We start from the raw sequence: 24,467 nt of genomic DNA on the forward strand, positions 1-24,467 counted from the left end.
GTAGAGCGCTTGCCTTGCATGCATGAGGCCCTGGATTCGATTCCTCAGCACCACGTAAGCAAAAAGAAAAAAAGCCGGAAGTGGCATTGTGGCCCAAGTGGTAGAGTGCTAGCCTTGAGCTGAAGAGCTGAGGGACAGCACCCAAGCCCAGAGTTCAGGCCCCATGAACGGACCCAAAAAAAAAAAAAAGAGTCTCACAGTCTTTCCTGCCTGGCCTGGCTTTGAACTGCCATCCTCAGATTTCAACCTCCTGACTAGCTAGGATTATAGGCGTGAACCACCGGTGCCCAACTATTTTATTTATTTTTTATTTATTTCTGTGGGCTTTGGGGCTTGAACTCTTGGCCTGGTGCTGTGCCTGAGCTCTACCATTTTAGCTACAGCACCACTTCTGGTTTTCTGGTTGGTAGTTGGAGATAAGAGTTTCATGGACTTTCCTGTCCAGGCTGGCTTTGAACCATGATTGAGTTAGGTATCTCCCTTGCTTTGGCCACTGATAGAACTACTAAAGTCTTTTAGGTGTGTTCTGAGCCACTTGCATTATAAAGTCTTGGCATTGGCAGCTTGGAACAAACATTATTTGGGAATTTGAAGTTAGAAGGCATTTACCTCTTCAGTTGATGATGTTTCTTCATATTGGCTAAAAGCTTTCCTTTGAATATGTAGGGATTTTCCATAGATTTCTGTGATGTTACTAAAAGTCTGATAGATATATTTTATAGTAATAAGGAATTATTTTCTCATAATGGGTTTTTTTGTTTACTTTCAGTGGCTTGATTAAACTGGTGTTCCAGAATTTCTCCTATTCAGTTAATGAAATGTATAAAGCCTGTTTTCTTGCTGTAACAGTGAAGAACCTTCAAAAGTTTGTTCCTGAAATTACTATCCATGATATCCAAAGGTAAGAAACCGTCATAAGGATTATAAAAACAGTCCTGACCTCAGTTGAACTAGGTTTAACTGCTTCCTGAATATTGGCATTACGGGCAGGTACCACCACATCTGGCTGATAAATTTCATGCCTGAACTTTAAAAAATTTATCTTCTAAAGCCTTTTGGCTTTAGTTCTGTATGAAATCATAGCAAAGAGCTAGTGATAAGAGCCTATAATCCTAGCTACCAGGAGAGCCACAGCGCCACTTCCGGCTCTTTCCTTTTTTGCTTAATGTGGTGCTGAGGAATCAATTGAACCCAGGGCCTCAGGCATACAAGGCAAGTGCTCTACCACTGAGCCATCTTCCCAGCCCAGTCTGTGAAACTTTATCTCCAGTTAATTTCTAAAAAGCCAGATGTGGAGTTGTGGCTCAAGTGGTAGAACACTAGCCTTGAGCAAAAAAGCTCAAGGAACAGCACCCAGGCCTTGAGTTCAAGTCCTGGGACCAGTTCTCTGTCTCTGTCTCTCACACACACACACACACACACACACACACACACAATTTTCCATGTTAACTAGCTAGGTAATGAATATATTAAATTTTATATTTTGATCTTACCTTTCTTCTCTGCTTCTTATGTCTTTTCTGAGGCTCTCCCTCTCTTAGGGACTCCACTTGGTGGACAGAAGTGGGAAGCAATGTACTGGTAATCTAAGTCCTTGATACAGGAGTGTAGGGCAAGGGGAGGGAAAAGGAAGTTTTTTTAGAATAAAAGACTTTTTAGACTTGATTTGTAGAATATCCTAAATACCATCGAAGCCTAGTACTTTTTTCTCTTTGATATTTTTAGTTTTAACCTTCTTCCCTGCCAAGCCATTTGTTAGGCCTAATCAGCAGTGTACTCAAAGGTTCTCATACTACATTTACAGTACATCCCTCCACAGCTCTCCAGAGCACTGACTGTCTGCTCTTCTGTAACAGCTGCTGAAGTAGCCTGGTATAAAGTGTCAGTGGGCTGGACTGTGTATCTGGAAAGAGCAGTAATCATGTCAGCTGTCTCCCTTTGGGGATCATCCTGGTCTAAATCTGACTCTAATGTATCACTCTAAGACTTGCCTCTTAGAGTCCTAGGTACTATTAAACCTAGCTAATGTTATACTCTTATCTCCTTTCTCCTACTTACCTCTTAAAATGAAAGGGATAAAAATATCTAGGCTTTATTTTCTTGTGCTCACTAATACATCAAGCCTTTTCTGTTTTCAGTTTACTTTAGCAAACTTGTTACATTTTCTATTTAGTCAAATCTGCTTTCTACTGCTATTAATGCTCCTTGGAAAACAACTAGATAATCATAGTACATTCTGTGTAGAAGCAGTTGAAGTGGCCCACTACCCATATTCAGTTACCACACTTTCATCGAGGACTGTGGAAAACGTATTAGACCAGTGGGTTTCATAAGATGAAGGTGGATTTGGGGATTATGAGCATTAGTGATTGCTGTCTCTGGGTGTAAGGGTGTGAATTTCACTTACTAGCTTCATTGGGCTCAAGTAGAAAAGGGCACAAAGCACTGTAGGCAGGTGCATTTGAGGTGAGGTTGATCTCAGTTACAGTTGATTTCCTTGTTAGACCAAGGTGCTGCTAGGCATAATGGCACACGCCTGTAATTCCAGCTACTTGGGAGATTAAGATCAGAAGAATCATAAAATCCAGCTCATGAAAAGTTAGGAAGACATCCATCTTAACAAACCAGCCATAATGGTTTATGCCTATAATCCAGGTATGCAGGACATCATATATAGGAGGATCATAGTCAAAGGCTAGTATAAGAGGCCCTATCAAAAATTAACTAAAGCGGGCTGGGAAGGTGGCTCAGTGGTAGAGCGCTTGCCTTGCATGCATGAGGCCCTGGGTTCGATTCCTCAGCACCACATAAGCAAAAAGAAAAAAGCCAGAAGTGGCGCTGTGGCTCAAGTGGTAGAGTACTAGCCTTGAGCTGAAGAGCTGAGGGACAGCGCCCAGGCCCAGAGTTGAGGCCCCACGACCGGACTCAAAAAAAAAAAAAAAATTAAAGCAGTTTAGACAAGCTGGCTCAGTAATCCCAGCTACTTGGGATGTGAAGGTTTGGAGGATTGAGATTTGAGGCCAGTCTGGACAAAAAACTAGTAGTAAAACCTCATCTGAACAATAAAAAAGCTAGGTATTGTGGAATGTATCTATCATCCCAGTATGTAGGAGGCCATAGGTAGGAGAAAATAAACAGAGATGCTAGCTAGATATACTCATCAATTCCACTTGTGTCTTCTCTTGATTGTAGCTATTAATGCAGGAAATTATCAGTAGCAAAAAAGGAGGCTTACCCCTCCAATGCTAGCTACTCAGGAGGGTGACATCTGAGGATCACAGTTCAAAGACAGTATCTCTGACAGCATATTCCATGAGATGCTTATCTCCAATTAACTACCAAAAAGCTGGAAGTGGAGTTGTGGATCAAGTGGTAAAGCACTAGCTTGGGAAAATTAAGCTTAAGAACAGTGCTCAGGTCCTGAGTTCAAGCCCCAGAACTGGCACACACACAAAAATTCTACCCTTATTGACTGCTCCCTATATGTAATACACCAGTCTAGACATGGAGGTAAGGTAGGATGTTCTAGAAGACACTGTCTTTGCCCTTTGCCTTTATTGTGTGTGCATGCATATGTGTTTATGTACTGAGTCCTGAACTTGGGGCTTAGCTGGTACCCCTCGAGGCTGATATTCTGCCATGTGAGCCACAGTTCCAGTTCCTAGCTTTCTGGTGGTTAATTGGAGATAAAAGTCTCATGGGCTTTCGTGCCCGGGCTGGCTTTGAGACTGGATACTCAGATCTCAGCCTCCTTAGTGCCCAGCCTCATGTCAGATTTAACTAAAGGAAGATCTTCAGAAAAATCATTGCTCTGCCAAACACAAGGACAGGGCCTAGAAAACTCAGAAACAGCTAATTCTGAACAGTCCTGCAGCTTTTTCTAAGAAAGAAGGAAGCTGCTTTGATGAGTTGAGATAAACCAACAAGAAGGTGCAGATTGGACTGCACACTGGCTGGCATGTATACATCCTGTCCTAAGAAATGGCATTCTTTGGTGTCATTCTTTTTATGCTCTAAGTGATATATCAGATTCTTACTTGGAAATTCTAGCTTAAGAATCTCCTAGCCACCAGGTGCCAGGGGCTCACACTTGTAATCCTACTCAGGAAGCTGAGATCTGAGGATCGAGGTTCAAAGCCAGCTCAGAACAAAGTCTGTGAGACTCTTATCTCGTAACCACTAGAAAACCAGAAATGGTGCTGTGGCTCAAGTGGTAGAGCACTTGACTTGCTCTGAAGAGCTCAGGGACAGTTCCCAGGCCCAGAGACCAAAAAAAAAAAAAAAATCTCCTAGCCACATGCCCTTCAGGATTATGTAGGGTAGATTACTTAACTTTGTATACAGTCTTTATTCTTTAAATAATTTTTATTGAAATTATTTCTTCCAAATTGGGTGATATGTACATTTCTTTCCTTTTTTTTTTTTTTGGTCCAGTCGTGGGGCCTGAACTCTGGGCCTGGGCGCTGTACCTCAGCTCTTCAGCTCAAGGCTAGCGCTCTACCACTTGAGCCACAGCACCACTTCCAGCTTTTTTCTTTTTGCTTATGTGGTGCTGAGGAATCGAACCCAGGGCCTCAAGCATGCAAGGCAAGCACTCTACACTGAGCCACCTTCCCAACCCCCATTTCTTTCCTTTTGCTTAGTGTAAACTGTTCCCTCTTTCTCTCTCATCCCCACCCTCCCATTGCTGGCCTTGAGTTGCTTAGTTCATTTTCCTCAGTGTCCAGTGCAGCTCATGGGCCCCTGTGTTGTATTTACAGTCTTTATTTTTCTAATTCTTACCACTCTAAAAAATGAACAGTATAGCTTTAGGACTTCTGGCAAAAAGAATTAATCTGTTTCTTTGCTGCTAAAAATAAACTGCATCATCTTCTAAAGAGTTGTTATAAGGATACATGAGATGGCTCCTAGTACACATTAAATAATAGCCATTCTTATCATTATCTCCCCAGCCAGGCAGAGGTCTAGAGGACAGCTGTGTTCATTTTGTTCTTTGTGTCTTCCTCAAGTACTTATCTTGACTTGTACCTGAATCAGTAAGAAGTGTTTCACATTGTTGCTGATTTGTACAGTTGGTGTTGATGATACATAGAAGATAGACTTTTTCACACTGGGTTTCCTTGAAAAGTTTCAAAGGAGGGAATTTTAGAATCAGAGTATTTAATTCATATGTTATGAACCAATTTTAACTTTGTAGAAAAACAACAGAAACCTAATTTGTGAACTCAATGGCTTGAAAAATCTTTAGGTAGTAAAGTTTCTCACTGTTTACCATGCTGCTAAATTAATTCACTTTGGTTTTTCTTATTATCTCTTTAATTGAAGTTAAGCTGTTAAAAATATTAGAGTTGAGTAAATTTTAGTATTTTTCTCCATAATTTTCATAGCAGTATTGGGCTTGTACTCAGGGTCTCATGCTCTCACATAGTTTTCTTGGTTATACCTGGTGCTCTGATACTTGATCCATGTCTCCAACTCTGCTTTTTTTTTTTTCTGGAGATGGAGTCTAACAGACTTTACTGCCTGAGATGGCTTTAAATTGAGATCCTCCAGATTTCAGCCTCCTGTAGCTAGATGACAGGCATAAGTCATTAGCACCTAGCTTCTCCATAAATTTTAATTAGCCCACTCACAATACAAAAATAAGTTGACGGCTGGGAATGTGTCTCAGTGGTAGAGTGCTTGCCTAGCATGCATGAAGCCTGGGTTTGATTCCTCAATACCACATACACAGAAAAACCCAGAAGTGGGGCTGTGGCTCAAGTGGTAGAGCACCAGCCTTGAGCAAAAGAAGCTCAGGGACAGTGCCCAGGCCCTGAGTTCAAGCCAGAACTGGCACCAAAAAAAAAAAAAAAAAGCTGAATAAAGAATGACATGAGGGCTGGGAAGGTGGCTCAGTGGTAGAACACTTGCTTTGCATGTATGAGGCCCTGGGTTTGATTGCTCAGCACCATATGAACAGAAAAAGCTGGAAGTGGCGCTGTGGATCAAGAGGTAGAATGCTAGCCTTGAACTGAAGGGCTGAGGGACAGCGCCCAGGTCCAGAGTTCAAGCTCCATAACTGGCAAAAAAAAAAAAAAAAATCTGTTTTAAATGCTAGTTTTGGTAAACAGGTGTTTATTTGTAACTATATATATATGCTTATATATATGCTTATTTTATGAGCATGTATGCCACTGTTATGTGATAGACATGGTGCTCTGGTTAGGGGTATAGTTTTTCCAGGCTACCATCTAAGATCATTGGAAGAATGAAGACTTCATTGCTTTAAGAATGCTTTGAAAACCACTAACTTGTAAAGTATTCTGAGTAGGTTGACCACCAATTTTTTTCTTTCACAGAGGTCCAGCTGGAGTCAGAGCCCAAGCCATGGACAGAGATGGACGTTTGGTAGAAGATTTTGTATTTGATGGAGGGGTTGGGGCTATTGGAAATCAAATTCTTCATGTGAGAAATGCACCTTCCCCTGCCGCCACTTCTTCCCTGGCAATTTCAGAAATGATTGCAGATGAAGTGCAACAAAGATTTGGATTATAAAACTTGAAGGGAGCAGGGTAGGAGTTAGTGTCCATCAACAACAAGAATGTACTACTTGGATTCTCTAAGTAGAACCTAGGAAAATGGTTTTAAACTCTTACTTTATGGTCACATTTTAAGTAACCATTGAGTTATTAGTATGATATAACATATAAGTAATAATTTTTAAAAATTAAAGTCCATACTTCATGTCTTTCACAGTTGTATATGTTCTGAATCCTGACTTTGTTAATGATCTGTCTTTATAAACTGTGGTCTGGAGACAATGGATCGCCTTTATATGTTTTGGGGAAAATAACATAAAAAATGGATTATTCCCTTAAACAAAGTTTTGGCTTTCTACTATGTAAGCTCTTTTATCTTTCCTAGACAAGAGAAAACAGGTTACAGTATATTGTAGTTGTGAACATTTTTGTGTTTGTGCCAATACTGGGGCTCAAACTCGGGGCCTGGGCACTCACTATCCCTTAGCTATTTTGCTCCAGGCTGGCACGTACTCCTTGAGCCACAGGAGAGTGGGCAGTGGATCTGGAAATTGGTTGTACCAAGGCTCACATTATTTAGAGCAGCATTTCTATTTGAAAATCAAAACTTCTTGATTTTTGAGAAAATAAAAATTTTCATTTCTCAAAGCAAAAAAAATTGCATAAACTCAAGGCATTTATTACAGTTTTTTTAAAATCAATCTCTTTGTAACATGTTGTTTGGTATCCTCACTGCATCTAAACATTTGCACACTGTGTGTGATTGTGAACTGCGCTTCCGTCTTCTGTAGCATCTAAAAAAAAGCACCTAGAACTGCTAGGTTTTACCAGAGCAATTTTAGAACCCTGACACTGATGTATAGAACTCTGTAATTTAAACAATTACTTATCTCTTATTATTATATCTGTTCTTCAGTCACACTAAAGTTCTCAAAACATTGGTTAAGATCATTAATGACTTACACCCATTTAGCTTTTTAGGATTTCTATAAATTTTTGTGAGGATATTTCTCCACATTTGGTACCTATCTAACTTTGAGGCATTCACTTTTGTAAACCGCGATGGTGCCTTATCATGTTTACTTCATAAGTGCTTTATGCCTAGTGCCATACTATGTATTGCATGTTTGTGATTTATCTGATGAAATGTATCATAATTCAGAAACTTGGATAGAAGCATGTCAGTGAAAATGTGACAGCCTGGCTGGGGGGCAGTCCCACCACTGCGAGACATTTTTATCTGTTCTTCATATGCTCTCTCAGGACTAATCTTCTACTCTTCTCTTTACCTGCCCTCTCTTTTCTGTAAGGCTGTGAGAACCATGTGTATATTGGGTGATAGGTAAACCTTTTTTTCTTCTTCCTTTTTCTTCATTTCAGCCCTAGGTGATTACACAGATTGTTCTACCTCAGTTATTAATTTGCTCCAGTTTCTAAATTAGCCCATCCCAGGAACAAGGCAGGTTACTCAGCACTTGGGATGAATTGTTGAAAGCATTCTGAAATCAGTCACAGAAGAATAAAAGCCCTAGTGGTTCTTTGTAACAAACAATTCCTGCAAGAAATTCAGGGTAATCATCTTCTGTTCTGTTAAAAGAGCACAGGAGCTGGAAAATTCTATCCGTTTTATTTATTTCATCAATAGTAAGACTGTGAAAAATACACAGTAAGCTGTGAAAGATGAAATTACAAAAATAACTGTCCTAGTTAAAGCCATCCTCATTCCATTTGGTTACAACCCTTTAAAATGTGAGAGAACATTTGTTGAAGGTGTTTGAATATAGGTTATTCTGTTTGTAAAACAGTGGATATTTATGTCAATAAGGTTTTGTTGTTAAATGCTGATATTTAATAATTTTGTCTTTCTGAAAGAAGAAATATATATATTAAATTATTTTAATGATTGTGTATTGTGTTATGCATTTTTTCTGAAGGATGAGAATGGGATTCCAATGGTAGCACATCAGCTTAGCAAGCATAAAGCCCTGAGTTCAAACCCCTCTACTGACAAAAGAAAAAAAATACTTCTGGAGCCTGATGTTGTTGGACATACCTATAAACCCTGTATTCGGAGACAGGTGCAAAGAAGGACTTCAGGTTGCAGGCCAGATAGACTGGCCCACATAGGGACACTGCCTCAAAATAATCCCACCTCCAGTTGCTTCTTTTTTTTTTTTTTTTTAAGCCACCACTTCTGTATTTGTACTATGAAAACGTGGTTTAAAAAAAAAAGCATTATTTGAGGGTGAAATGAAACATTCTAGGTTCTAGTTTCAGTGTGTTTGTACATTTTTTGTGTCTCAGTGACTTAACTCTTTTTTATCCATACATATATGCATATACATCAAAGTCCTTCCCTGAACCTCTTAAGGTTTGAGCTCTTGGGATGTTGCCATTACTGTTGGCAGAGTTCCTCTTCCCCTGAGGCCATTTGGAAATCTGCCTATTGGCCTGTGGGATAACCTTACCCCTCAGAACTTTGTTCAAAGGATTGTAGTGAGAGTGGTATGTCTTGCCAGACCCTGGGATTTGGAAGTTTGTTGGGACAATACTTGGAGGCTGTCCAGCCCTGATGGCGGCAACTCTCTTGTTCTTCCAGTGAACTTAGAAGAGATGGTTACATTTAAGGGCTGGCTCTGTTCTGGGCCCTTGATTATGTATAAGTTTCTCAGTATACACTGTTTGAAGATCTAGAAAACATTTTTGAAGAGCAATTGTGAAGTCAGTTACTTCATTAAGTTTTTCTAATGCATTTATAGGGAGTTTTGTTTTGTCAGTCGTGGGGCTTGAACTCTGGGCCTGGGCGCTGTCCCTCAGCTCTTCAGCTCAAGGCGAGCGCTCTACCACTTGAGCTACAGCGCCACTTCTGGTTTTTCTGGTGGTTTTTATTGGAGATAGTCTCACGGTCTCTCCTGCCCGGGCTGGCTTTGAACCGTGATCCTCAGATCTCAGCCTCCTGAGTAGCTAGGATTACAGGCGTGAGCCACCAGCGCCCGGCTATAGGGAGTTTTTGAAATGTGTTCATCAGATAGAGTCAAGAATAGGGCAAAGATGGGCTGGGAAGGTGGCTCAGTGGCAGAGCGCTTGCCTTGCATGCCTGAGGCCCTGGGTTTGATTCCTCAGCACTACATAAGCAAAAAGAAAAAAGCCAGAAGTGGCGCTGTGGCGCAAGTGGTAGAGTACTAGCCTTGGGCTGAAGAGCTGAGGGACAGCACCCAAGCCCCGAGTTCAGGCCCCATGACCAGACCCCCCCCCAAAAAAAAGAATAGGGCAAAGATGATTGAGAAAGGATGCCTGAGATATTTTCAAATGCTTTGTACCCATTAACATGTTTAAAAGTGGAAACATATCCCCAAAGGGAAGACAAGTTCAACCAGTTCTGGCCTCAGATTCTAGAAAGGATCACCTTTTCTGATAAGTGCTTTTTTCTGCTATAGAAAGGGTGTCTCATCAAAGTTGTCTTTTAAGATTGTTTTACCTGGCCAAGTACTTCTGGCTTGCACCTATAATCCTAGCTACTCAAGACGCTGAGATCTGGGGATAGCAGTTCTAAGTCCCTAGCCTGGGCAAGAAAGTCTGGGAGAGTTTTTATCTCCAATAAACTATCAAAAAGCCAGATGTGGAACTATGGCTCAAGTGATAGAGTTCTAGCCTTGAGTGAAAAGGCTTAGGTTCAGCACCCAGGCCCTGAATAGAATCCCCTCTTAACTGGAGTAGAATGAAAAGGCTATAGCAGTGATTTTCCCATGCCTTTCAGATTTAGTTTTACTTGTTTCCCCGCAGGGTAGAATACCTTTTTGGTGTCTGAGTGATAATGAGGACAGGCTTCATAAACCACACTGGCTCTCCCAGAATATCTCATTCAACCTTCTATTTTTTTTCTCAGATTCTGTGTGTGTGTGTGTGTGTGTGTGTGTGTGTCTCCGTGTCTCCCTGGGACTTAAACTCAAGACCTGGGTAGTGTGTGTGCGTGCGTGTGTGTGTGTGTGTGTGTGTGTGTGTGTCTCCCTGTCTCCCTGGGACTTAAACTCAAGACCCGGGTACTGTGTGTGTGTGTGTGTGTGTGTGTGTGTGTGTGTGTGTGTGTGTGTGTGTGTGTGTGTGTGTCTCCCTGGGACTTAAACTCAAGACCTGGGTACTGTCTTTGAGCTATTTTTCTCAGATCTCAGCCTCCTGAGAAGCTAGGATTACAGGTGTGAGCCACCAGCACCTGGTTCTAATAACACTCTTAAAAAGGGTAGTACTGTTGAATGCTTTCTCCCTAGGATCAGGAATAAGACAAAGACATCTACTTTTGACACTTCTATAAGCAGGAAAAAGAAATAAAAATCTAACAGGAATAGAAATAAAAATATGAAGGCTAAGCTGGCCACTGATGGTTCACACCTGTACAGTGCAAGCATAAACAACCAGCGCCCGGCTGCTTTTTCACAGATTCTTGATCAGTCATTTTACACCTGGGACATATACAAAAATCTGGTTGCCCAGGTGCTTCTAAATAAGAGCCAACTGCATGGAGGCATAGCTCAGAAGTAGAACATATGCTTGGTATTCATGAGGCCCTGGTTCAATCCCTAGAACTATAAAAGTAAATAGCCAAGCATAGTGTTTCACTCATGTAATTTCAGCACTTAAGAGGCTGAGGGTAGGAGTATCATGAGTTCAAACCCTGACTGGGCCTGCCTCCAAAAAAGTAGATAAAAGGACTGGGAAGGTGGCTCAGTGATAGTGTGCTTGCCTCACATGCCTGTGGTCCTGGGTTCGATTCTTCAGCACCACATAAACAGAAAAAGCTGGAAGTAGTGCTGTGGCTCAAGTGATAGAGTGCTAGCTTTGAGCTGAAAAGCTGAGGGACAGTGCCCAGGCCCAGAGTTCAAGCCCCATGATCAACAAAAAAAAAGTAGATAAATAAATGGAAATAAATACCAGGAAGCAAAGCATAATATTGATATTACAGCTGAATAGGGAAGAAAAGTAATTCTATTATTGTTACTATGATTTCATAAGTTAGGTCATGAGTACATTTCTTTTTTCAGACAATGTCACCCCTTCCTATACTTTCCCTTAGTTTCTCCCTCCCATCCCTGCCTACAAGCTACATAGGTCATTTTCTACATAGTATATACTGAACAGCATGATTGCATCTGTTTACCTTCCCTCCCCTTCTACACCTTTTCACCCTCTTTCACCCCTTCCAGAAGAAAAATAAAACCAAAGTTAAAACAACCACCATCACCAACAATAACAACAGAAAACATTTTCATTTCCTGGAGTTCATTTCAATAATTCATATCTTAAATGTACAGAGAAGTTATACCTTTGTATTTCTCCCCTAAGGATATCCTCCTTTAGTCTGTCTGTGTGTGAATGCCTCAAGTTCTGTATAGGTAATCTGTATTTGGATCTAGCTTCCAAATATGAGAGAAAATGTACCATTTGTCTCTCTGTGCTTGGCTTACCTCACTTATTGTGAACTTTTTTCTTTTTCTTTTTTTGCTTATGTGGTGCTGAGGAATCGAACCCAGGGCCTCATGCATGCAAGGCAAACGCTCTACCACTGAGCCACCTTCCCAGCCCCTAATCGTGAACTTTTGAGTGTACTTTCAATTAACACTTCTTTCCAGAATTACTTGCTAAGTCTTCTGGAATTAAACCAAGTGCTTGCTCCGGCAGCTTGTATACTAAGATTGGAGTGGTACAGAAAAGATTAGCATGGCTCCTGCTCAAGGATGACACATTTGTGAAAGATTCCATATTTTTAATAAAAGAAAAGATTGAAGGTGAAGACATTACATGCTTGCTTTTTACCCATTGACCAGATTAACTAGCACTATCTCATTATGCAGCATGAAGTTTTCATTATTTTTACCTAAAGATGTCTCTTTTTGGTGTTGTAGAATTTGTAGGGGGATGGTTTGTTTGTGGGGGGTGGTTCTTTGTGGAGGTTTGCTTTTTGGGTTTTTAAAGCCTAGATTATCTGGGTACCAATGGCACATGCTTATAATACTAGCTACTAGGAGGCTGAAATCTGATGAACACAGTTCAAAGCCAGTCCAACTAGGGAAGTGCATGAGACTCTTATCTCCAATAGCTACCAAAAAGCCAAAGTGGAGCTATGGTTCAAGTAGTAGAACACTAGCCTGGAGCAAAAATGTTGAGGGACAGGGTCCATGTTGAGTTCAAGCTGCAGGACACACACACACACACACACACACACACACACACACACACACACACACACAAAGCCAGGCAATGATAGCTCATTCCTGTAATCCTAGCTACTCAGGAGGTTGAGATCTGAGGAACTGAGAATCTCAGCCTCCCCAGAAGCTAAGATTACAGGGGTGAGCCACCGGCACTCAGCCTGACAAGAATGCTTAGGAACATTCCATCAATGGACCACACTATTTCTTCGTAAGTAGAAAATTGTGCATTTCTTCAGAAAGCTAAAGAAATAGTGCACATACAGTGTACACATATCTAGCCAGTTACTCAGAAAGCAAGAGAATGTTTGAGACCAATCTCGGCAATATAAGGAAACAATGTATCAAACAACAAAAACAAATGACTGAGCATGAATAGAGTAGAATGTTGCAATCATAAAACAATACTTTGTTGCAGATATAAACTAACATAAGGACACATTTTCTGTCCCTGAAGGGGAAGATTTGTATTTCTTTGTGTTTTTTATTTGTAAGTTCAGCTGCAAGGACTAGAATCTATTCCAGATAATTGAATGCAAATAAATTTATCCTAGGGCATATAAAATCATTTGAAAGTTGATGAAGTAGACTATAGATTGGCTTTCTGGTACAAGTCAGGCCATCAACAGAGTGGTTCCAAACAACTTACCCTTCTACAGAGAACAGTCACACAGTGAAGCTGGCTAGTCTTCGCTGTTGCTGCTGCACAGAACTAGCAACTGAAATAGTCAAGGTGGAACTCCATGCCACTCTGCTTTCCAAATCTTGTGTGTCTGATAGGCTCAACCTAAAAGAAATCACATCCTACACTGTGACTACAAGAGAATCCAGTTTTCTAATCTGCAATAATAAGAGGGTACAAGGTATGTGGCCTACCATATATCTATATCACATGTAGTAATTAGTCACAAATAGTAAACAGTTTATATAAATTACTATAATTGTTAACACTTTGGAGCAAGCAAATCCATGTTTGTCTTACTTCTTTTCTTTTAAGATTCCTATTCTGTAATCAGGATGCATATGCATACATGATTGCCAGTCCACCAACATCTGGCTGGAACCAGTACTGAACGGATTATGATTACATTGTTGACAGTGCAACTGATAACTGTCAGGACTTGGAAGGATTTGACTGCATTGATACAAATAGGAAGAACTTGAATGGGCTTCTACCACAAGCTGCCGAACCTGTAGCATTAAGCCATGGGGATGGGAAGTGGCAGTCATCAGCTTCTGGAGTAATGAGTACAGGAGCTTGATCCCTGGTCTGCATCAAGCTGCATCTTTCATTCTAGCTGAGCAGCCTTAAGCAAGCCACTAAAACCCCTTAGTAGTTCTTGTTATAACATTGGGAAGGTTACAGTCCCCTCACAAGACTTCCCTTGGACTAAGTGAAGTGATGGATCTCCAGGTTTTGAGGCCAGGACTCCAGTTCCTCCAACACTACTTTACCATATACTTGATTGCAGTAGACTACACAGTGCACTGGACATGGCACTAACCTGAAATCCAAGAGACAAATGATCTGTGGGACATCAGGACCTAGGGATCCTCCCGTCTCTAGCTGGGATCACAGATTGCAAGTAGGAATTGGAGGAAGATGAAGCAAAAAGCCTTTCCTGTTCTAAGTGTGAAGACTGTTCCATAGATAGCATGCATGTGTGCCCTCCATGCGCTCAGGAGGGAAAAGTGCTCATTATTCACCATGTTTGAACCCAGGCAGAATAGATTAGAAGAAATGATACATGGGAATCAGGGGGCAGACCTTGCATTAATCAGTAGCTTGATGAAAAGTACACTGGTGCCGTTTTGCTTTGTTTTAGGCCTGACATTCTCTCATGAGAATAAAAAAGAAATGGGGAGAAAACCAGCTCTCTAGCTCTGACCTTGTTCATTTGCCGAAATGATTATTGTACTTTGAAACTGAACAGGGACATCCTAAAGACATTTATCCTGGAAAAGTCTTTGGGGCACAGAAAGTGTTTACAGAGAAAACTATCTCAAGGACAGACACCTGTCTTGAAGGGAGTGTCCAGCAGAACCCATTCTTTGAAGGGATGTGCAAATATCTATGTTGTAATGACCCAATGTTAATAAACAGACTAACCTTGACATCTCTGGGTCCAATTGATGAAATAGTATAACAGGAAGAATGATGGACCAAGGCTGGGCATGTGGCTTAGTGATAGAGTGCTTGCCTAGCATCCATGTAGCCCTGGGTTCAATCCCTCAGTACCACATTAACAGATAAAGCTGGAAGTGGTGCTGTGGCTCAAGTGGTAGAGTGCTAGCCTTGAGCAAAAGAAGATCAGGGACAGTGACCCAGAGGGGGGAGGGGAAAGAGGAAGAATGTGTGATGAATGTGAGCCAACCCCCAGCCCCCTTTTCACCATAAAGATCCCAATGTTAGAGCACTCATTGCACCTGTTCATGATGTATTATAGCCACGTCAGGGATATGTACTGTCTTTTTTATCTTCCCTTTGTTTTTCTAATTAACTTTCTTGGTCCATAATGATTAATAAAAGAACTTGAATGGTGACATCTTTGTGGTAGAAATTGGTATCTGGGCAACTACTTACAAAAAAATGACTGACTCTATCCTTTTCTTTTTGCCAGTGGTGGGGCTTGAACTCATAGCCTGGGTGCTGTTCCTGAGCTTTTTCACTCAAGGCTACCATTCTACCACTTTGAGACACAGTGCCACTTCCAGTTCTGGTGGTTAATTAGAAATAGTCTCATGGAGTTTCCTGCCTGGGCTGACTTCAAAGCTTGATCCTCAGATCTTAGCCTCCTGAGTTGCTAGGATTATAGGTGTGAGCCACCAGGGCCTGGCTGCTGACTGTAATATCATAACACATCCTTTTTAAGTAAGGGAGGGGACATCATAATTATGTCAATCCTAGCTGGGCACTGGTGGCTCAAACCTGTAATTCTAGGTACTCAGGAGGCTGAGATCTGAGGATGGTGGTTCAAAGCCAACCCAGGCAGGAAAGTTCCTGATACTCTTATCTCCAATTAACCACCAGAAAACCAGAAGTGGTGCCATGTCTCAAAGTGGTCATGTACTAGGCTTGAGCAGAAGAGCTCAGGGACAGTGGCCAGGCCCTGAGTTCAAGCTCCATGACCCAACAAACAAACAAATAAATGGAACTTGGCTAAAAGACATTTTTGTAAGCAGTCTCACAGAATCAAGGATGGTCTCTCTGAGTGTTTTTCCAACTTTTTCTGAGCAGTGGTCTGTATGTGGATCAAAGCTGTCTGTGGCAGAAAATCATGAAATCAAGTGACATGAAAGCTTATTGTTTCCTGTGGTGTTGCTTTGGTTTGCTACTGACTGACAGCACTAGCAACTTTAAGTAAATTGAGGAAGTATAAAATAGTCAATGGAACCTCGGGGAAGGTAGGAAGGGAAAGGATGGTAGGGGGAAAACAATGGAGGGGGTAACAATGCTCAATAGGAAGTGTACTCATTACCTTACTCATGTAACTGTAACCCTCTGTATAGTATCTTTACAATAAAAAAATAGTAAATGGAAGAAATGTTGAGTAAGTCCTTGAAAATGATTAGAATTTAACTGACAGGCTCAGTGGTAGAGTGCTTGCCTAGCATGCAAGAAGCCTCAGGTTCCATTCTTCCGTATCACATAAGCAGCAAAAGTCAGAAGTGCTGCTGTGGCTGGGCGCCAGTGGCTCACACTTGTAATCCTACCTAAGCAGGATGCTGAGATCTGAGGATCTTGGTTCAAAGCCAGCCCAGGCAGGAAAGTCTGTGAGACTCTTATCTCCAATTAACCACCAGAAAACTAGAAGTGGTGCTGTGGCTCAAGAGGTAGAGTGCTGGCCTTGAGCAAAAGAAGCTCAGGGACAGTGCCCAGGCCCTGAGTTCAAGCCCCAGGACTGGCAGGGGAAAAAAAGAATTTAACTGCTTTTTAAAAATGGGAGATCTGGGCTGGGATGTAGCTCAGTGGCAAAGTGCTTGCCTAGCAAGTGCAACATCCTGGGTTCGATCTCCAGTACCAAAAAAGAAAAGACAAAAAATAAAATAAAAATGGAAGATGTGTGATGGGTGCCAGTGGTTTATGTCTGTAATACTAGCTACTCTGGAGGCTGAGATATGAGCAGTGTGGTTCAAAGCCAGCCTGGGCAGGAAAGTCTGTGAGACTTAGCTCCAATAAACTACTCAAAGAAAAAGCCAGAAACGGAGCTGTGGCTCTAGTGGTAGTGCTCTGTCCTTGAGTAAAAAGAAGCTTAGAGGTAGTGCCTGGGTTCTGAGTTCAAGCCTCAGGACTGGCACAAAAAAACGGTTTGTGTGTGTGTGTGTGTGTGTGTGTGTGTGTGTGTAGAGTATACTTGGGTCAATCAAATTATCTTCCAAAATCCATTCTTAATTCTAAAAAGGCAAGTAAAACTATTATCTATTAAATTATTAATATTGTAATTGGTGTATTCATTACAGTTCAAATTTATGCTTGAGCTTTTTGTCATATACACATAGACCCTCCCTCTTATAGAATCAGTATATTTAATATTTTAATTATTTAACACAAAGCAAAAGTTTATATTCAGGCTGAAAAATGCCTCGCCTTTATTTTTTTTTTATTTATTTTTTTTTTGGGTCCGGTCATGGGGCCTGAACTCTGGGCCTGGGCACTGTCCCTCAGCTCTTCAGCTGAAAGCTAGTGCTCTACCACTTGAGCCACAGCGCCACTTCCGGCTTTTTTGTTTTTGCTTATGTGGTGCTGAGGAATCGAACCCAGGGCCTCAGGCATGCAAGGCAAGCACTTTAACCACTGAGCCACCTTCCCAGCCCTCGCCTTTATTTTTTAAAAATGTTTTAGGGGCTGAGAAGGTAGCTCAGTGGTAGAGTGCTTGCCTTGCTTGCCAGAGGGCCTGGGTTCGATTCCTCAGCACCACATAAGCAAAAAGAAAAAAGCTGGAAGGGGCACTATGGCTCAAGTGGTAGAGCACTAGCCTTGAGCTGAAGAGCTGAGGGACAGCGCCCAGGCCCAGAGTTCAAACCCCATTACTGGACCCCCCAAAAATGTTTTATTGTTATTATATAGGTGATATTATGGTTTCATAAAGCCTTTCTTTTCTTGATACTAGTTTGATCTTAGGGCCTCATGCTTACTAGGCAGGTGTTCTATCACTTGAGTCACCCCTCCAGTCCTTTTCATTTGGTCCTCTGTGTGTGTGTGTGTGTGTGTGTGTGCGTGCGCGCGTGTGTGTGTGTGTGTGTGTGAGAGAGAGAGAGACAGAGACAGGGCCTAGGTGCTGTCCCTGAGCTTCTTTTTGCTAAAGGCTAGTGCCCTATCACTTGAACCATAGCTCCACTTCCAGCTTTTTTGTTTTGGTTTTGGTTCTTAATTGGAGATGAGTGTCACAGGAAAAAAAATTGATACATATCCTAAAAAAATTTTAAAAGTGCTAGAAAGGGTGGGTTGAGAAGGATTGGTGAGAATGTTAAAAAGGGTGGCATTAGGGCTGGGAAGGTGGCTCAGTGGTAGAGCGCTTGCCTTGCATGCATGAGGCCCTGGGTTCGATTCCTCAGCACCACATAAGCAAAAAGAAAAAAGACGGAAGTGGCACTGTGGCTCAAGTGGTAGAGCTCTAGCCTTGAGCTGAAGAGCTGAGGGACAGTGCCCAGGCCCAGAGTTCAGGCCCCACACCAGACCCCCCCCAAAAAAAAGAATAAAAGGGGTGACATTGATCAAGGTACATGGAATTCATAAACTACTTTGTTGGATGGCTACTCCTTTGTAAAACAACTTAAAGATATATATATATATATATATATATATATATATTTTTTTTTTTAAGTGTCATGAACTTTCCTGCCTGGGCTGGCTTTGAACTCAATCTCCTGAGTAGCTAGGATTACAGGTATGAATCACCAGTGCCGGGTTACTTAGCTCCGTTTTTTTTCTTTATTGAGATTAATTGATTACATACATGTCACAAAATTCACAGTATTGTGAGATAGTTATACTTAAAGTCACACAGATATTTTAACCTTCATGAAGTGCATTGTCATTATGGTCTATAAAGCTTAAGGTCTCTACAAACTTTGACACTACAGATAGTCTTTCCAAATTGGGTGATATGTACATTTCTTTCCTTTTGCTTAGTATAAGCTGTTTCCCCTTTCTCTCTTGGCTCAGTGTTTTTGCTTTTTTTTTTTTGTCGGTCGTGGGGCTTGAACACTGGACCTGGGCACTGTCTCTCAGCTCTTCAGCTCTAGGTGAGTGCTCTACCACTTGAGCCACACACACATCTGGTTTTCTGGTGGTTAACTGGAGACAAAAGTCTCACAGACTTCCCTGTCTGAGCTGTTTTGAACCGCGATTCTCAGATCTCAGCCTCCTGAGTAGCTAGGATTACAGGCGTGAGCCACCGGTGCCTGGGCTGGTTTAGAGCATCATCCTCTGCTTCCCACCATGCCTATGATGACAGACACATGCCACCATGCCCAACTTATTAGTTGAGATGGGATTTTGTATGCTTTTTGCCTGGGTTGGACTGGAACTTTGATCCTCTTGATTTCAGCTCCCCAAGTAGCTAAGATTACTGGTGAAGCTACCTTGCCTGGCTTAAAAATAACTTTTAACATTCACATGGTTGAAAATCCAAAAGCTACGTGTGTGTGGGGGGAGGGATGTATGTGAAAAGTGTCCTTTTTCTCCTTCAGCCAGTTTACATTTCCCTAACAACAAAAATCTTGTGTAACTTGGCAGGGAAATTATTTTTATTATTATTTCTTCTCTTTTTCTCTCTTTCTCTTTCTCTCTCTCTCTTTCTCTTTTGTCAGTTGTGGGGCTTGAACTCTGGGCCTGGGTGCTATCTCTCAGCTCTTCAGCAAAAGGCGACCACTCTACCACTTGAGCCATAGTGCCACTTCTAGTTTTTTGGTGGTTAATTGGAGATAAGATTTCATGGACTTTCCTGTCCAGGCTGGCTTTGAACTGTGATCCTCAAATCTCAGCCTCCTGAGTAGCTAGAATTACAGGCCTGAGCCATGGGCGCCCAGCTGTTTTTATTAGTATAATTAGCAATGCTAGAGATTGAACCTATGACCTTGCATGAGCTATGCCACTGCTCTATCATTTGAACTTATGTCCTTAGTCTGAGAAATTGGATTATATGCATAAAATACATACTTAAAAAATAGAATTGATGGTGGACATTAGTGGCTCAAGCCTGTAATCCTAGCTACTCAGGAGGCTGAGATCCAAGAATCCTGGCTCAAAGCCAGCTCAGGCAGGAAAGTCTATGAGACTCTTATCTCCAATTAATCACCAGAAAACTGTAAGTGGCACGTGGTAGAGTGCTAGCCTTGAGCAAAAGAGCTTGGGGATAGCGTCCAGGCCTGAGTTCAAGCCCCATGAACACTCCCGCACACGTGCAAATTGCTATCATATCTTATATATTAAATAATATATCTTGCTCTTTTTATTTTACACTACCTTTTGAAAAATATTCTACAGAGGCTTTTTCCCCCCAGTACCAGAGTTTGAACTCAGGGTCTTGTGCTTGCTCAGCTTGCTTATTTGACTGGTTCTCTACTATTTGAGCAACACCTCTAGCCCAGCCTTCTTTTTTTTTTTGCCATTCTTGGGGCTTGACCTCAGGGCCTGGGCACTGTCCCTGAGCTTCTTTTGCTCAAGGCTAGTGCCTACCACTTGAGCCACAGCACCACTTCTGACTTTTTCTGTGGGTACTAAGGAACCAAACCCAGGGCTTCATGCATTCTAGGCAAGCACTCAACCAGTAAGCCACATTCCCAGCCTAGCCCAGCTTTGGACTGGTTAGTTTGCAGGTAGAGACATTTCTGTGTGGGCTGGATTCAAATTGTAATCCTCTATTTTTCAGCCTCCTGACTAGCTAGGATTATAAGCATGAGCTTCTAGTGCCTGGTTGAGGCCTGGTTACTTTTAAATAACTTTATAGGGGGCTGGAGGATTAGCCCAGCAGAAGGGGCCCACCTGGCATGTGCAAGGCCCTGGGTTCAGTCCTCAGCCCTGGGAAAAAATAAATAACTTTATAGGTTCCATTAGATTTAATATTATTTATTAAGCTAGTACTCTATTCTTACTGTTGACTACATTATTTGTGGGGGGGGGGTGAGTGACAGTATGTATGGTTTGTGTGTTTCTGTGTGTCTGTGTTGCTATAACAAATCACACTGGGATAAATAACTTTGTCCTTTAGTGATTTCACAGATGAGCAAATATATCTCTGGGGCATATTTCTAGAATGTACTAGGTCAAAGAACACATCAGGATATATAGCTTTGAAACTTTGATAGGCATCATTTAGCTCTTTGAAACGATGTACACTCACACCAGTAATAAGTTTTTGTTTCTTAATAGCTTCACCATCAAAATGTGTAATCTAATAGGTGAAAAATTCAAATTTGCATTTTTTAACACAAGTGAAATTAAGCATTATATATGTATTTCACATTTATGATATTTCTATCACATGTGATCTATCTATAAATGCATATACATATATATATATATACATATACATACACATATTTTGTGTGTGTATGTATGTGTAAGTGCCCATGCCAAGCCTTGAACTCAGGGCCTCACGTTCTCACTCAGCTTTCTTTGCTCTCAGCTGACTAATATTTGAGCCACACATCCAATCTGGCATTTTGTTAGTTAATTGGAGACAGAATCTCACAGACTGTTCAGGCTGACTTTGATCAGAAGTCTTCCAGGTTTCAACTCTCTATGTAACTAGGATTACAGACATGAGCCATCTATCTTTTATATGCTTAAGAGATACTGAATGAAGAGAAGAGAATGCAGCCAATAATTCAATGTATATCCTACAAAATTAAGAGGAGTGAAGGAAAGGGTAGGTAGGGGAGCAATGAGTGAGTATTGGAAGGGGTAACATTGATCAAGATGCACTGTATTAATAAACTTTTGTTAAGTGGCAACTCCTTTATACAACTACTTAAAGATAATAAAAAGTTATTTTATATCTCTTTTTTTGTGAATAGCTTTTCATATCCTTCATGCTTTTGTTTTCTTAAGGAGGTTTACTCTTATTTTAGTAGGAACATGTATATATCAAGAAATTATCTTCACGAATGAGTTTCAGCAGGCTGGAGATGTGGCTTAGTGGTAGCATGCTTGTTTAGTATGTATAAAGCCCTGGATTTGATTCCTCAGTACCACATACACAGAAAAAGCTGGAAATGGTGCTGTGGCTCAAGTGGTAGAGCACTAGTCTTGAGTAAAAGAAGCTCAGAGTTCAAGAGTTCAAGCCTAAGGCCTGGAAAAAAATATTTTGGCTATTTTTTTCCAGCTTTTCATTCACCTTAGCTTAGCTTTTTTGTTTACCATATGTTTTTAAAAATCAAATTTATTGCTCGGTGCCTGTGGCTCACAACTGTAATCCTAGCTACTCAGAAAACTGAGATCAGAGGATTGTGGTTTGAAGCCAGCCTGGGCAAGAGAGTCTGTGATCTCTTATCTCCAATTAACCACTAAAAAGCTAGAAGTGGAGCTATGGCTCAACTGGTAGAGTGCTATCCTTAAGCAAAGAAAAGCACAAGGACAGTACACAGACCTAAGTTCAAGCCCACAAACTAGCACACACCTACACACACACACACATACACACACACACACACACACACACACACACACACCATAAAATTTATTAATCAAGATTTTCATGTCATGTGAAAAAGTTATATTTTTTCATGTAAAGCTTTGACATGTTAGGACTTCCTGGCTGTGTAGTACATGACGGATATGAAACCAGTACTTTTTCTAGAAGGCTCACTTAACTGGATGAGAACCTTTTTTAGTGGTATCCTTCTAGGATTATAGTCCACATGCATATGGATCACATTTCTGTTTGCCTAGCCCAGAGATCACAACTCAGACATGAGGCAGGTTACATAAAAGGGTAAAGAGTGCCAGGTGGGGAACACAGCCAACTGGAAATGGGATGGCATACTTTCCTAAAGAAGGCAGCCACTACCCTGCTCCTGCTGATTAGGCCATCACACAAATGCGGTAGGGCTCAAGGTTGCCAGATCTTTGTCAAGAAAGCTGGAAGTGTATATATATATAAGCTCTTGGTCTTAATATAGTAATAACAATTTAGAACTTCAATACAGCTTTGGCTAAGCAAAATGTGCTTGTTTTCAGGCCAGATTTGACCCAGAGGAGCCTTCTCACATGTTTATCCAAGAATGAAGAATTTCCCAGCAACTTTCCTATGAGAAAATACAGTCTGTTAATTTAACTGCTTCGTAGTTTGTAACTGTGATCTGGGAACGGGAGAGAAAAGGAAGGATGCTCTCCTCAAGCCAAACTCTGCCTTCATGGACTGAAAGATTAACAGGAGACAAACTTTTACTGTCTGCTTTTTATCTAAGTACTTGGAAAGAATATGTAAGTAGTCACTTATTAAAGGACTTTTTTTGACTCAGTGGATACTTAGATTAGAAAAATGGTTTCTTAGCCTGGTGCCGGTGTCTCTCGCCTGTAATCCTGGCTACTCAGGAAGCTGAGATCTGAGGATTGAGGTTCAAATTCAGCCAGGGAAGGAAAGTTAAGAAAACCAAAAGTAATGCTGTGGCTCAGGTGGTAGAGCGCTGGCCTTGAGCTGAAGAGCTGAGGGACAGCGCCCAGGCCCAGAGTTCAAGCCCCACGACCAAAAAAAAAAAAAAAAAAGAAAGAAAGAAAAGAAAAAGAAAGAAAGAAAGAAAGAAAAACGATCTCTTAAAATGTCCAACTTTGCTATTCCGATTCTGCCAGGATGACAAAATAGTGTAGGTTGGAGATAATCACTGTTCAGTTACAGATTCTTGAGCTTAAATTGTGGCAAGGGAAGAAGGACCTGACCGTTAAAAGTCACATGTTCAGCCATAGTTTGTGTTAATCATAAAAGTTTCCGGAATTTATCTATCTCCAATTCAGAAAAAACTTAAGGTCAGGGCATCTTTTCTGGGCTGCTAATGTGTGTGCTTGCATCTCAGAGATACAGGTTTTGCAGCACCCGAAAACTCCCTGATTCAAAGGACACGATCAAGAAAACATTTTAAAGCATCATCGGAAAGCTTCAACACGATAGGACTTTTGTGAACACACAGTGGCTCTATCAAGAGAAGAGCTTTCTATTCAAGTCTGATTAAAACATTGTTACCTTTTCTCTTTTGTGGCCCTGCAACTCTGAGCACAGCTTTCCACAGCCCACAACATGACTTCATCAAACAGCTATAATCTCCTCTATAGAAAGGAGCCATGCAGAGCATAAATACATTAATTAAATACAGGATCAGCCCCAAATGCCCTGTACTGTCTTTTTTTTTCCCCCTTCTTGTTGGTCGTGGGGCTGGTTTTGAACTGTGATCCTCAGATCTCAGCCTCCTGAGTAGCTAGGATTATAGGCATGAGCTACTGGCGCCTGGCTTATTTTAATGGGGCCTGAACTCTGGGCCTGGGCGCTGTCCCTCAGCTCTTCAGCTCAAGGCTAGCGCTCTACCACTTGAGCCACTGCGCCACTTCTTGCCCTGTACTGTCTGCGTCCCAATTACTGCAGTCCAGGGGCTCAAAGCTCCCCAAGAACGGCATGGAGGCAGGGCAATCTAGGGGAAAGACGAAGAGAAGGGAGTTACACGCATTAAAAACAGCCGGGAAAAGTTGGGGAGTACGTATTCCCTCCACAAACCCAGCACAGCTCGGGAGAGAGGCAACTCCCCCCCC

At 41.5% G+C, this 24,467-nt stretch overlaps 1 protein-coding gene across 1 annotated transcript in view; it reads left to right on the forward strand.

Moving 5' to 3' along the window:
* L2hgdh (L-2-hydroxyglutarate dehydrogenase) overlaps positions 1-6,669 on the forward strand; it is a 27,913-nt gene extending 21,244 nt beyond the window's left edge. Inside the window, exons 10-11 of the mRNA XM_013012225.1 lie at positions 770-901; positions 6,342-6,669. Of these exons, the coding sequence (XP_012867679.1) occupies positions 770-901; positions 6,342-6,537 (328 nt within the window). The 3' untranslated portion in view covers positions 6,538-6,669. The remainder of the gene's footprint in view (positions 1-769; positions 902-6,341) is intronic.
* Positions 6,670-24,467: the final 17,798 nt, after the last annotated feature.

The sequence above is a fragment of the Dipodomys ordii genome, unplaced genomic scaffold (genome assembly GCF_000151885.1).
Source record: "Dipodomys ordii isolate 6190 unplaced genomic scaffold, Dord_2.0 Scaffold16, whole genome shotgun sequence".
Classification (NCBI taxonomy): Eukaryota; Metazoa; Chordata; class Mammalia; order Rodentia; family Heteromyidae; genus Dipodomys; species Dipodomys ordii.